Source organism: Cryptomeria japonica, chromosome 5, assembly GCF_030272615.1.
Source record: "Cryptomeria japonica chromosome 5, Sugi_1.0, whole genome shotgun sequence".
In the NCBI taxonomy this organism is placed as follows: domain Eukaryota; kingdom Viridiplantae; phylum Streptophyta; class Pinopsida; order Cupressales; family Cupressaceae; genus Cryptomeria; species Cryptomeria japonica.
In genome coordinates, this window is record NC_081409.1 from 324,139,675 (window position 1) to 324,155,239 (window position 15,565).

General features: G+C 32.6%; 1 protein-coding gene across 1 annotated transcript; it reads left to right on the top strand.

Annotated features, from left to right (window-relative positions):
- Window positions 1–10,827: 10,827 nt before the first annotated feature.
- On the top strand, window positions 10,828–14,496 carry LOC131062425 (2-methylene-furan-3-one reductase). Its single transcript, XM_057996088.2, has 4 exons — window positions 10,828–11,327; window positions 11,904–12,227; window positions 12,316–12,475; window positions 14,095–14,496. The coding sequence occupies exons 1-4, from the start codon at window positions 11,142–11,144 to the stop codon at window positions 14,361–14,363; spliced, it is 939 nt and encodes a 312-aa protein (XP_057852071.2). The 5' UTR covers window positions 10,828–11,141; the 3' UTR covers window positions 14,364–14,496.
- Window positions 14,497–15,565: the final 1,069 nt, after the last annotated feature.

Genomic DNA, 15,565 nt, shown 5'->3' on the forward strand with positions numbered 1-15,565 from the left:
ATTTCATTGGTGAGAATTGTAAACATGGATTGATTAACTTTCAATCCTGGCCCTTGTTAAGATTATCCAATCTTGACCATCCGTTTCCCTATTTTCCCTATAAATAGAGCCCATTTCTTCTTCAAAAAGATAAAGTCTTTGTGCATCAAACTTATAGTCTCATAACATTAAGCATATTATCTCTCTTTGATAGAATAGCATGTTAAATCATTTTGATAGCATTATAATTCTAGATATATCATGTTAGCTTCATCTTAGTATCATTTTCATACTAGTTTAAGATTCATATCAATATCTTGCATCCTATCATCATCTAGTTTCATATCTAAATCATCACTAGGATCTTTGTTGCATTCCTTTAGATCTTAGAATCATTTAAATCTTGTTCTTTAGGTTGTCATCTTAAAGAATCAAGTGCTCCTCCAAGCTGAGAACCACCTTGAATCTTGAAGATCCTTGGAGATAGAGGAACATGGAACGATTTTAAGAGTTTATATCTATTAACTTGTTTTGATTGATTTATAACCTCTAATGCAATGTTTCATGTGTGTTTTGGAATTGTTTTCTCCTCTTGCAGGTTGATACCACATTTTTGACATACACATCCAACCGACACACAGGCCTGGTAGAATATGTCACAACCGAGACCTTGAATTGAAAGATATATCTTCTAGGTGCAATCTATCTATCTAATACTATGATTGATTCTAATTTATTGAATTCTAAAGCATGATTACAAATATATATATCGACCCAAAGGATCCAGTCAGCCCAAAAGGGATCAAAACCCGAAGAACAAGACCTAATGTGCAAAATGAACAAGGTCGGCCTCCACCAAGAGATTCCTCCAGAAAATCCAAATGATGAAATGTAGAAGGCTGGCCACACACCAAGGAACATCGAAATAAACACTCAAGGATCTGCAAGCTTCAGAATGGATTCTAGTAGATCACCAGAATAGGTCTTAGGCAACTGGTAACAAAGGAACAACTGGTAACAAGAGATTGTCATGGAAACCAGTAGCGATATCTTGCCAGAAATTGATCCAAATGAGATGTGGTTTGAAAGAAAGAAAGATGATCAAGTCTTCAAGTAGAATCCAACTCCACAGGATCCGGTGAGCCAAAACCGGGATGTACACAAAGGAAAACTGAAACTGCAAACAGAAAACAAAACAGAAAGGAAAATGTTTTTTTTTGGTTGATGCAAGATTGTTGTGAACCGAGGATGCCCATGCATCATATACAAAAAACTCTGGTGCCTTCATTAACCAGTACAATACATTTATTAAATGATTTAGTGCATATGGAGAGGAAAATAGCACATACAAACAACCGAATAATGCATATGAACTATAGAACGATGCCTTTGATATACAAATTGGCACATTCAGCACCTAGTCTAACACATACAATATTCAAAGTAACACATATACCAAACAATATAACACATATACATAATACAATAGTGCTTTCAATAGAAACACTAGCACATTCATGACAGAGAGTCAGAAATGACTCAGACGCAAAAAATATAATTTAGCTAAGTCCAAAAAACAATATGAAACCAGATACAACATAAATAAAGGCTCACAAGGCATAACACAACCCTAAACAATAAAGCATGGCATAATACAAAAGATGAGTAACTCAACCCATCGACAAAACTCTCCCGATATAAGACAATATAATCATATTTGACAATCCAAAGATATGAAAGATAATACATGGCGAAATATAGATGACATAGACCCCCAACAATACAATGATAAAAAATTATAATAAAAGGAAGAATACATACAGTCAGGTACAAGAAACACATACAAAGATTGGGACTCAATATAATACATACAACGATGATCTCCAAAACTCCATTGTTGGCAGTCCATATACAAAACAAAATCACAGTGACGCTAAGCACAAAACCAAACCTTAATCATACAACAATCATCTTTTCACAGGCATGATGCAGGCAATCTTTTCAAATTTAAAATACAAGAAGTTATAAAATCTCCAACCTGGAATTTTGAAGTAATGGACAATAGAAAGTTGTAGAAGAGCAATCCACAACCTCAATCCAACCAAGACCAAACTCCAATCTTCAAATCTCACTCTAATGTCGAAAATCCCACCAAGCCAAATTCTTAGAAAATGCAATAATAATTCCCAACAAAAAGAACATCTCACAAATCTCAAAAAATCAATTTTATATAAATCAATAAAAAATAATAGCCCATCATGCTAACTCCAAATAATGGGAAATATAATAAATCCTACCAATCCTCACGACAAACAAAACAAAATAAAATAAAATAATAATATCTCCAAATCCAATACTCACAACCAATAACAAAAGAGGGTAAGTAAAATAAATAATGACCAAATGAGTAAAAGATTAAACACTAAATAAATAAATATATAACCCGATAATAAATAAATCAAATACCATAAATAAAAAGACTCAATTAAATATAAGCCCACAAAATAGACATCAACATATAATAAACCCCCAATAGTTAAATACACAAAATATTAAATATTAAGACTAATCATTAGTTTAATTTATTATTAATAAATTATATAAATCTATTAATTAATAATTGATAATTTAATTAATAAAATAACCAAAGCTCCACAAGACATACCAACATAGGGATCACATTAAATACCACATGATGCCTAATAAGTCAACTCTAGCCACGACACCCAAACTGACAAGGTATCGACTAATCCTAGAGTGTGTGAAGGAACTCATGTCACCTTTGATCAACTTGCTATTGGGATTAGAGACACGCTCAGACCTATGAGACCAAGTGGAGTCGATGTCTAGTACCTACAATCTTGTAATCACCAATATCCACAAAATAACATATACATTGCATTTATCATAAAATAACTAGACAAGTGAAAGAGAGTCATGAAATCATACCTAGCTCATAGATGAGTGGTATAATATCGTCTCTTCCATGAATACAACAGTAATACAATCATGACAACCATAACCTCTCAATATCATCTTCACATCTCATAGAACATCAAGTAGGGTTAGCACATAACATGATCTCATCATAAGTAGATACAAATCTCCACAACACATAATGAGTGCTCACAAATATCCAACATAAGTACAATCATCATAAAAGTCCTGAAAATATCATCATCCATATAAACCATAAAGTATCATTTGTCAATACGAAATGTCAAATGTCATCTATAAGCATTTGAAATATAAATATATCCATAATCATCCATCAAAACATCATAAAAGAGCCTAAGCTAAGTCTATCAATGCATAAAAGAAAAGATGAATCGGGGAGGGGCACTACATAAAATAAGGAATAAAGATAGGAAAAAAGGGCAATTCTAGGTCCCATAAATACCTCTTAGGTATTTTGAGCATAGCATGTAAGGACTCAAATGAAGATAAATGTAAAAATTGTTCTATTAGAAATGAAACTTATTCTCATGTTTTTTCACCTAATTTTTCTACATGGAAAGTGTTCTCAAGGTCCGAATATTAAATTTTAGTAATTTTAGGTGTTTAGTGACTTATAAATGATGGCAAGGAAGATATGTTACATCTCTTTTCCTCAAAGAAAACTACATCTTTTCCAATGTACAACATCTATGTAGATAGATCTAGAAGTTGATATCACTTTGAATCTAAATTGTGTTGCATGTATTTCAAGGACTTGCCATCTAACTATTTCCTTTATGCCTTGGGACTATGCAAAAATTTAAATGTTTGAACACTCACAAATGTAAAATGGAATGCTTATAGTTGGCTCTAATATCTTTAGAAGTGATATTTCTAAGCACTTTGGTGTGTGATTGATTTGATAAGTACACAATTATATGAATTGCCTTCACCCAAAATGTAAGAATTGACTTTGCATACTTTAAGATTTATCACATCATTCACATAGTGGTATGATAATGCCTCTCTGCACCTCTATTTTGAGAAGGCATTTATAATGTCTTCAACTATCATTTGATCCCACATTGTTGAAGGTAGCTTAAAAATTCACTCCTTAGTTTATAAATTCCCTTTCTAATCGAATTAAATGGAATTGAGGAGTGACCAAATGAACTTTCTAAAAGTGCTCAAAATTCTCTATTTTTTTAAAGGATTGATCTTTGTGAGTTAAGCAAACACATATATTTTTAGAATAATCATCCATGAAAAATAAAAATAGTAAACATGATTATAACCCAATGACATGGGTCTACATTGATTGTTGTGGACTAAATCCAAGGGCCAACGACTCATATTTTTAGTAATAAGAAAATGAGCTTGGTGTTGTTTTCTAACAAGTTAGTTTTAGCAAAGAACTTTTATTTTGTTTACATCTAAAATTTACCGATAATTTCCTTCATGCTAATTTTCATAAATTAATTTTATATTTACACACTAATGTTATCATGTTGTCCATTATGTTAATCAACCACATCAATGTTAATGTCATGTTGCCCTTTTGAGAAGAAACTATTTCAAGAGCAATCAAATACCATCCTAGAGAACATATCATATAATAGAGGTTTCATGCACGTTTTAGTTTCAATTATTTTACCTTTAGTTTGATCTAATGGATTTTTATATTTTCTTTGAGCATTTGGTTGTTTTATGTTACTAATCAATTGTATTGAGCTCATATATAAAGTACACATTTTTTATTGGGGAAATTCCTTGCATCATTATAATGTACTCAATGTAAAAAGATATCCTAAACTAAGATAACCAAAAAATTTATGCTAAAGAGTAGCAAATGAATATTTTTTACAATGACCTTGTCTTCATTAGTGTCACTGACCAATTGAAACATTTATTAACCCTTGAACCACGTGGAATTTTTTTACCATTACAATTCTTCTCCCAAATAAAACATGGAAAATGACCATTATGTATCATATCCAATCTTCAAATTGTTCTCCAGCAATTAACTTGTTAACAAGTGGTTCTTTGTGATCCTTGGAACATATAAAGCCTTTGTAATTTGACAAATTTGTAAGTCTTGAGTAGTAAACAAATATCTTGAATACCTTGAGCTTCATAGAATGTATCATCATCAAGAGAAAAATTTCCATACGAAGTTGATGGGACGAGGTCATAGAACCACTCTTTGTTCTCATTTCTTGTCAAACACATCAAAATCAACATATCAGTGTAGGCTCAAGCCTTTACAAGATACACAAATTCTTCTTGAAAATCACTAATTCAAGTAATATTTCCATGTTGCTTGTCATGTCTTTTTGCTAAAAATGATTTTTTCCTCTTACTCCGAAGAGAATTTTATTATGGTTTTTGTTGGCTTAATTTTCATTAGGAAAGGGATTATAATAGCATTCCTAGAGATTGTGTCCCTTCTTTTCACTAGTGAGAAACTTCATTCTCTATGTAGATGAATCAATTGTTTGGATTTTGATGAATCTAATGGACCACTCTAAAATTCAAGTTTATTTGGACCCTTCTATTAAGATGCATGGTTTTGATTGTCTAGAGAATATGAGATCTCATCATAAATTTCTTTTTCTTATTGAATAAAATTCACCAACTTGTCAAATGATGGCTTCTTGCTAGCTACATTGAGACAAGTGACAACCACATCAATGGTAGGAGAAATACCTCAAGATGGTAGGTACGATTGAGTCATCAAATATTACTTTCCATAATTCTTGTAATGATGCCTTAATTTTTGTAACTCATCCAAAAAATTATCCAAATTTTCTCTAGGGTTTGCATTTACAAAGAATGTATTCAACACTACAAATGGAGGATCTAATTTTGATTGTTGCATTCATATACTAGCTTGAGATGATCTTAATCCTCTAAGGTAGTTGTGGTTGTTTAGATTTGTGGTTAAACCTAAACAAAAACACCAAACAACATCAATTTAACCTTCTAATTAGCTTGATCATACTATCTCTAGTCATCTCTTTCTTGTGTTGGTTTAGTGATACACAACTAATAGCAACACCTCAAAGATTTTGAAACCTAAGTTGAGTTTGGACATTAGTTTTCTATGATTTTGAAACCTAAGTTGAGTTTGGACATTATTAGTTCTCTATGTTTGAATACTAATGTCCAAACTCAACTTAGGTTTCAAAATCTTTCTTTTGTTGGTTTAATGAAACTCAACTAATAACACTTAAGAGTAGAGAAGCATTGTTTTCAAAGCAGTGGAAGCCATTTTGCAAGATGTGGAGGGTCCTTATCTCTCTCTAAGAAAAGTCATTTTGCAAGATGTGGCGGTCCTTAACTCTCTAAAAACAAATCTTCACCCCCATTTATCCCTAATGATTTATAGGGTTAATTCCATCCATGCCATTGTAGCAACTATTGTAGGCATGAGATACATATGACCACATCAAATCTACAAATGTGAACCAAAAGCACTATTTCTATCAAATGTTATGATTTTCTTCAATAAATATCAAAATGAAAATTTAGATATTATGAAAATATCTAAATAATAACACAATTAATCCACTTTTTTAATTTCAAAGACCCCAAAAAAAAAAAAAAATCTAAATTATTTTGCTTCCTCAAACATGTCCTTCAAAACTAAAAACAAATACTATGCATGTTTGATTTGGCTCATGAGCATTTGTTTTTCCCATGAATAAAACACCAAAATGTCTCCATATGCTTGAATCCCATTAGACAAGTTAGAGAGGTGATATAGAAATCGGGCTAACTTTTGTTTTCATTGACAGTTTTCTATTCTCATCTTCTATGGTATTGTATTGTTTGGCACTTTCTTTTCATAAAAGTGGTCTCTTTTTATTCGTCTCTACATGGAATTTGTCTTGATAGACGGTCACATGGATGCTTTGATTAGCCAGTTTTTGTCCTCACTTGTTAAAATCTTATCATTTTTATCTTTGGTAAAGAATTTTGTCGCAGGCATTTATGGGCAGTGCTTTCTTTGTTTTGTGGTTTGAATTTTTCTTTCCCGATGTTAGAATTTGCCTCTCCAAATATCTTCTTGCCATGTTTTCCAATCATAGGATAGCAATAAATTGCCCTGGCAACTTAATAAAAAGTAGTAATGATCAACTTTATTATTGGAGTATCCAATATATGTAATGGGAAAGTTAGAAGATGAAATGTTATTATTATTAATATATATAATGTATACAATGATGTGATATGTATTTATTCTAGTAGTAAAATCATCATTTGATTAATACTTTTCTTATAATATAAATTTATTTTCTAATAAAAGTATTTTATAAAGATTAAAGAATATGTATGAATGATATTCCATCCAGTGAAAGTATGAAATCATCATTTGATTGAATACTTTTCTTATAATATAAATTTATTTTCTAATAAAAAATTATTTTATAAAGATAAAAGAATATGTATAAAAGATATTTCATTCGGTGAAAGTATGCTTAGAAAGTTTGAAGTTATATATTACAACTTTTTGCCCTTTATTTACATAATGTATAGTTTAAGTTTGAAAATTAATATCATCTTTTTTCAAAACTACTTTTTATAAGTTATAAAATGTTCATTTTATTTTCATGTTTAAATATTGGTTGGGTTAGGGTCTTGTAGGAATTTCCTTAGGTTTGTTTTGTTCCTTGGCGTTTGTGGATTGATTATTTCTAATAGTTTGAGAATTCTAATAAATGGTTTCTTTTAAATTTCTTCCATCTTGTAAAGTCTTTTCTATTGATCGAGAGATGCTTACATTGATCGTCTTCATCTAACTTTTTGAATCTATATTCTTCATCATCAAAATCTAGGGATTATATGTTTGTCATGCTTGCTCTAACTTGATGGTTTTATATCATAAGAAAGTATCAAGTAAAATATGTCTTTTTGAATCTCTATTCTTCATCATCAAAATCTAGGGACTATATGTTTGTCATGCTTGCTCTAACTTGATGGTTTTATATCGATAAGAAAGTATCAAGTAAAATTTACCTCATATCTTTTCCAACATGGTCAAACAGATCATTTTTTATATGTAAACTTGTGTGTGTGTGTGTGTGTGTGTGTGTGTGTGTGTGTGTGTGTGTGTGTGAGAGAGAGAGAGAGAGAGAGAGAGAGAGAGAGAGAGAGAGAGAGAGAGAGAGAGAGAGAGAGAGAGAGAGAGAGAGAGAGAGAAATTAATTAGTGTATATAGAGTAGTGTTTGATTCATGATCATGATTCTTTCTTTGTCTTATCACTTACTTAATCAATTTTATATAGATTTAGTTCTAAATATGCACATATTTTTCCTAGAGAGTCCATATTGCATGAATTGTATGAAATAAAGAAAATTGAATATGTACACATGGAAAAGAAACAATGATAAACACATAAAAAGGAGTAAACACGAACAAGTGGAGTTTTGTGTTCAGTCCAATATCAATAAAAGATATACAATTTTACAAGCTTACAAGATCATAATGACTAACAAAATTATAAATGCCTTTTTTTAACATCTCCAAACCACATTTTTAATTATCTTCCCATTCCGTTACCTTTTACAAAATTGAACTTAATTTTATTGATTGTTCATCTTTGTTCCAAGGGTCATTTTTATCCAAGGCCTGCTCCAAGTTTGACATAGAAATCCCTACTCATAATAGCAACCCAAAAACAATACACTAACTATCCTATATTCCATAACGCATGATCAATACCAATATCAATTTTATTTAAGGTAAATCCTTTCTCAAACAAAACCTCTATATAGAAAAAAATTATTAAAAAATTATATATAATTAATTTAATCATACTTAAATTCATTTTTATATTTACTAATTACATAAATAAATTTTAATCATAAATATCTTACCATGAATTAAGACTAATATAACACCATCCTTGATCATATTCTTTATACATTCTTAATCTTTCCTATACCTCTAAAACCTTTAGACAATTAACTTAAACACCATAATCTAATTAATGCCAATCTATACCAATCTCATAATTAATAGTAAAAGTGATAAAACCACTATCATAACTACCATTACTACAAAATTAATCATTATTTAAAGTTTGCTTTGCCTAATTACCTTTGGCTACATGTCCCAATGAGAAGTAGAGTAACTTCCACTTAGGCCTCCTAGTGACATGGTAATCTCCTCTTTAGTTAAACTTTGAAAAGGAGGGGACAATGAACAATGTAGCTTGGCAGACTTTCACTATGTGTAGGGCCAACTAAAGAGAGAAAAAGTATGGATGTAACAAGGCCACATCTCTCTTGGTAGTGCATTCAATTGAAGGTCATTTTAACCATGTCCTTTTTGGTGTATTTTTCCATAATTGGGGGTTCATTTTCATTTCCCCTTTTATTAATGTTCTCCTTATGGGAAAGTAATACCACTTGCCTCTCTAATGATCGGTGCATGTATTTTATTCTATTGTCCTTTGGCAATATTGTTTTTGTACCCCACGACAATGTGATGTTATTATGTACTAGGACATCATAGTTTTGGCTCTTATACCAACAACAAAAATAAATAAATATAAAACATTGATATTTTAGAATAAAACATCTTATTTAATAATATATAATATAATTTTTATTTTCTTAAGCTTTATATAAAGTTAAAGATTCTTAATATTGAGCACAAATTTGTGAATTGGATGGATAAAATTTATTTTACATCAATGTTTTAGGTCACATTTTATGATTTGTTAAGATAATAGACAGTTAGAAGAGGGAAATAGTTAATTGCAAAGATAAAACTGGTGAGGGGTGATCCATTCTTGATGTCACCTTGGGCCCATTGATGTATGAGGTAAATCAGATGACCAAGGCCCTTGCCTCCCCCTACAAGTGTTGCTATTTCAGATCGCATTTCATAATCCACCATTAAGATAAATTGAAAGTTACAAGAGAAAAATAGTTAGTTGGAAAGATAAAACTGGTGAGAAGTGGTTCATTCATGATGTAACTTTGGATCCTTTGATGTATGGGGTTAATCGGTGACCAAGACACCCTGAACACCCCTCCCTCCCCTACTTGGTGTTGCTCTCACTGCTTAGTAGCTTTTTATACTGTTTCTACTAACTTTCCGAGCTATGCCCATGTGAACTCTACAGTGTGATCTTGTATACATCCACCCCTTTTTGTGAATGTGTAATTTTAATTATTAATTGAAACTGCCATAGTTATTCATCAAAAAAAGAGGGGAGGAGGGGGGAAATTGCATGTAGAGAGTCAAGGTTATCATTTCTAGAAAGTAAGTTAAAAAAGGTCAAAATTGAAACAATAAGAAAAACCAAAAGAATGACGTAAATGAAATTGAATAGTTTTAAATAAATTCAATATGATCTTGTTGAGTACAAGACTTTCCATCCCACCTCATAACCTACTCTAAGTTCAGTAAATTGACAGAATAACTCCATCCTTTTAACTCCCGAGGAAAAATTAGACCCATAAGATAACTGTCCATGTAAATGGGCTAACATATAACTACTTGGGAAAAGGACGTTGGAATATCTACCCTTCATATCTGCAAATTACTCTGATCATGTCCCTGTCTATCATTCTGAAGAGTGGTAGTACAGTGTCTCTAAATGGTATACAAAGGGTTCAGTTTTTGTGGGGACAGGAGCCCATGAAAGTGACAGTAATTGAAGAGTTATGGGGAATGATTGTTCCATGGGCGGTTGGGATTGTAGCACACGTCAAAATCATGGCCCTGCTGATGTTGATAGGAAAAGAGTGACGGACATTAAAATTTGATATTTTTTCATTTTTCAATTAGTCTTGTCATGTCAACATCAGAATCAATAACAATCAAGCAGGTAGGTGTTGAAAAAGTTGCTATGGTTAAGGTGGACATCATCATGGCATTTAGGGCCATGCCCACAGTCATCGGAAAAGCACTAGCCTGCACTTACAAGGAATATTCCACACTCACCACCACCTTTCACATTATTAGAATCTTCACTAATAAATTACAGTACGAAATTTCGAGATCTTCCCACCATTCCAAGTATGCCCATGACTTCATTTTCTTGAAAGGGAGGGAGCTCATGGTATTCAAAGAAACAGAGGACCAGTTTTTTAATAAGTTGTAGAATACTAGTTGTGTTTACTGTATAATGTGTTGTTTTATAGGATCAGAAATAAGCCATACCTAAGTAATCAGTTTCAGGTGGGCTCAGTTGAATCAAGATTTCAATATGGACATGCAGAAAGCTTGGTTTTATAATGAATATGGACCAGCAGAAGTGTTGCAGTGTGGTGAGTACCCTGTTCCTGAACTGGGTGCTAATCAGGTTCTTGTCAGAATCAGAGCTGCTGCACTGAATCCTTTAGACTTCATAAGGCGAAATGGGTTGCTCAAAGACTTTGATTCAAACTTGCCTGTAAGATCCATTTCTAATTCTTGTGAAGTTTGTATTAGGTTTGAAATAATGAATTAAAGAAGAGGCCATATTGTGTGCTACAGAGAGGTTTTATTGACCCTATAAACCAGGTTTGTTTATCGAAGAAATGCAACATCTGTAAGACTTATATAAAGGTGACTGGTGATAAATTACAATGCACGAAGGATGTTTAGAATAGGAGGGCATTCATAAATCAACCATTTCTGACATATTTAGTATGTGTTTCTTACATTGGCCCTTTTTAGAACTTAAAAGAGTATATCACCTGTAAGATTGTGCCATTGCTGATGAGTTTGCAAGCACCCATAACCTGTAACTTATTTTACCTTTTGAATTTGATCAGAACAGATAGTTTCATTTGGTTTTTCTTCTAACCCCAAGTTTGTTTATTTGTTTTATACATTTGGTCCATCAGGCATGAATTCCATTGGCATTCCACTGATATCTTGTGCCCTATATGGCCCTCTTTTGTCATTTTTTCAAGGTCCTTGTGCCATGTCTAATCACAATAAAAAGAGTTATAAGCCTCATGACCCTCTTTGTCATGTTTTGCAGGCTGTCCCAGGTTGTGATATGGCAGGAGTTATTGTTGATCAAGGAGATGATGTCACAAAGTTTAGCAAGGGAGATGAAGTTTATGGCAGCATCCAGAACTATACATCTGGTAGACCAAAACTGTGTGGGACTTTGGCACAATACACAGCGGTGGAAGACAGTCTTATTGCTTTGAAGCCAGGGAACATGTCTTTCGAAGAAGCAGCTAGCTTCCCTTTAGCTCTCCAAACTGCCCAAGCAGCTTTTGATAGAATAAATTTTCAAAAAGGTCAGACTGTAGTTATTATAGGTGGAGATGGTGAAGTGGGTAGTCTGGCCATCCAGGTAATGAAAATGGGTTTTAGCCTTAAGGAAACATTGTTTTTTCCCAAAAAATTCAGGCGGCTAATTGATGATACTGTTGGAGGTGCAGCTTGCCAAGTATGTATATGGAGCTTCCAATATAGCAACAACTACAAGCACTCCTAATATAAACTTTGTAAAAAGGTTAGGAGCTCATATGGTGATTGATTATACCAAGGAGAGCTACGAGAAAATAGCAGAGAACTTTGACTTCGTTTTTGACACCATTGGTAGGTTTCTGATTTCTCCTTTTTTCTATCAATCAATCCATCTATCCATATATTATAGATTTTCTTTCCTATAAAAAGTGATGATGGTTCTAAAAAGATCTGCACCACTCAAAAGCAATAGGTCCACATATTTAGATTTGTAAAATGTCAAAGTTGCAGAGTTATATTGTTGCCTCTATGGATTATAGAGATCACTTTGGAAGACTGGGTTCCATTAAGCATATCTTAGTCTTTGAACCCTAAGCCTTACCAGCTCAAAAAAGAGTAAACTATAGCACATGAAAGTATTCTTCAAGAACCCTATTTTTCTATGGTCTAAGATTATTAGACATGCTATATCTATTATCAATACTGTAGAAGTATTTAGATCTGAAATACATAATCAGTCTTAGAAACAGGTTGCACCCATGGATTCGGTGATCTAAAAGTCATGTATAACTACTTATGTTCCTTTCTCAAGCCAGTGTGAGTAACCTGTAAAACACTCAAAATCAGCTACCCAACAATTAATTGACAAAAGTGAGCAGGCAATGAACTTGCTCATAATGAGCAAGTAAAGGAAAATCTGACTACCTCTGTAAATCTTGTCTATAAACCTCTTGACAAAGCTTTTCATATGAATTTAAATACTTTACTTAAGTAATTCAAAACAACCATTCTTTCGACCATTACAAACTTCAGTAAGAATTGATTTGATGAATCACTCAAGATGTTGAAGATCTATTTGTCAAAATTTAGTATTTTCCAGAAAAATCCGCTATACAACTTTTTATGTTGTGGGAACAATTGGTGCTTTCTCAGCCGGAAATTAACGTAAATTCATTGAAAATAAGTTTCATCTTTCATTTCTACTTGATTCATTTCGACAACACATATGTCAAATAAAAAGTTAGCAGGCACACGCCATGACAAATGTATTGATGTCCCAAGGTGCAAGTGTCACCATGAACAAGGAGGAATGTGGATGCTTTCAAGTCCTTATAGCCCATAATTCATATCCACAAGCACACAATTGCTGAGTTCCATTTAACTGTTTTTAGCTAATAGTATTTGAGTTCAGTGGCAAAATCTCACTGATACGAATTACACTGTATCCAGTCATGTTTGATATAAACTTCCCTTATGAATGTGTTTTTTTAACACAGAGAATCAACAGCCATTAGGACAGTATCCTATAGCTTTCTCTTCTGAATGTTACAATTGAAAACAACCGTATCTTTAGAACATAAAAAAATTTTAGATAATGGGTACCAATTACCCAGAGAAAATCTCAGGACTTGTACCCCTAATATGCCTTGCAGGTCATGAATCTGGTCCATCATAGCAATCATTACAGGAACATGGTCTGCTTAGCCAGATTTTTGTAACATTTTTATCATCATAGTTTTGGAAAAAAGATGCAGCTGTTTTGTATTATGATATGTTTCATTTATTATTCTAGAGAAGCAATGAGCATTTTCCTAGAAGATTAGTTTCAGGATGATCCACAAATAAAAATTTCACATGACATATATTAGATACACAAAATTGAACTAATAAGAGGCCTAAAACTTCATGATATATGTACATAGTTTTCAGGCACATTGCTAATTATAAATTTTACTGGATTGGAATTGCAGGAGACTCTCACAATTCTTATGTGCTTGCAAAAGATGAAGGAATAATTATTGATATTGCAAAAGGGTCACCTATTCCTTCAGGACCCTTCTTTTTCCTCAATACCAACGGGAACAACTTGGAAAGGCTAAGAGGTTACATTGAGTGCGAGAAGTTAAAGCCTGTCATCGATCCAGCAGGCCCACATGCATTTTCAAATGTTGTGGAGGCCTTCAAGCATCTTGAAAGTGGAAGAACAAGAGGGAAAGTTGTCATTTCTCCCATTGATTGACAGTGGCTTTAATGGGCATGCGTGATTTTGGTTTTTCTTGAAATTTTTTAGATGCCAAAATAGTTCTGAAGGATGTAGTGGATAGATTGTTATGAGTTTATTCAATACAGCATAAAAAAAAGTTTTTTTCTCAGACGTTTTTGAAGTAAACGTGTAAAATGTTTTTCAGTCATTGAATGTCAATTAAAGTCGCCAAAATGTTCTTATGGGAAGCGAGGGATATTGCGTTGCCAAGTAAATTATGCTAAAAAGTTTTTACAATGCCCATAACACAAAAACTATTTAAGCTCATCTAATTTTACTTTCCTACTCTCTAAATATTCTAAAGTGGGTTTGAATTGGGTAATGATATCCAGCAAACCTGTTAAACTTTAGCGATATATTCTAATTTGGGTATGAATTGCTTTCATCATTCACTCATAACTGTAATATTTTAAGACATACTTCTGATTTTCTTACTTCTTTATTCCTTCTCAGTCTTGTTCCTGTCCTCTTATTATCCCTATCCTCACTCTCATCACCACAAACTCATGTACTCACATGTACTCACCCATCTTTGTCCCTTTCCACATTTTGACAGTGGCAATCATGCCTTTTGGACATCCCTCTACAGAAGCTACTATTCAACCAATTATTTAACAAGTTATATAAAGAAAAAAAAATGCATTAGGAGATATAACGTACTAAATAGTTGACAAATAATTATATAAAAAAAAAACATCAAGAGATGTGCCCTAGATATTGGCTCCATAGCCCATTCTTTCCACCACTACCAATAACTGTTGTCTCTCTATTCATAACCAGGAAACCAAGTTTATCATCATTGGGACAAATTGTATTAGCTAGGTTTCTTCTCAATCAGCCGTTGGATTCGTAAGCATCTTATATAAGGGACTAGATAGTTGGCTGCATAGCTCGATCCTCCCACCACTACCCAATAACTGCTGTCTCTCTATTCATAACCACGAAACCAAGTTTTATCATTGGTACAAATTGTATTATCCAAGTTTCTTCTCAATCAGCCGTTCGATTCTATTAAGGAATAGATGCCTGAGATTCATCGATTGGTGAGTTAAACGATTTGCAATTGCATGGTTTAATATTTTTGTTATAATATTTGAAGATGATTTAAAAAAAGTTTTTAGATGAATTTTTTTTTAAATGGTATATGGAAGGTTTGGAAAGTAGGTAAGTCATGGTTT

Bases quoted from the DNA above. Each gene is read 5' to 3' on its own strand.
- LOC131062425 (XM_057996088.2), top strand. From the start codon at position 11,142: ATGGACATGCAGAAAGCTTGGTTTTATAATGAATATGGACCAGCAGAA. The intron at 11,328-11,903 runs GTAAGATCCATT...CATGTTTTGCAG, and splicing joins ACTTTGATTCAAACTTGCCT to GCTGTCCCAGGTTGTGATAT. The intron at 12,476-14,094 runs GTAGGTTTCTGA...TTGGAATTGCAG, and splicing joins CTTCGTTTTTGACACCATTG to GAGACTCTCACAATTCTTAT.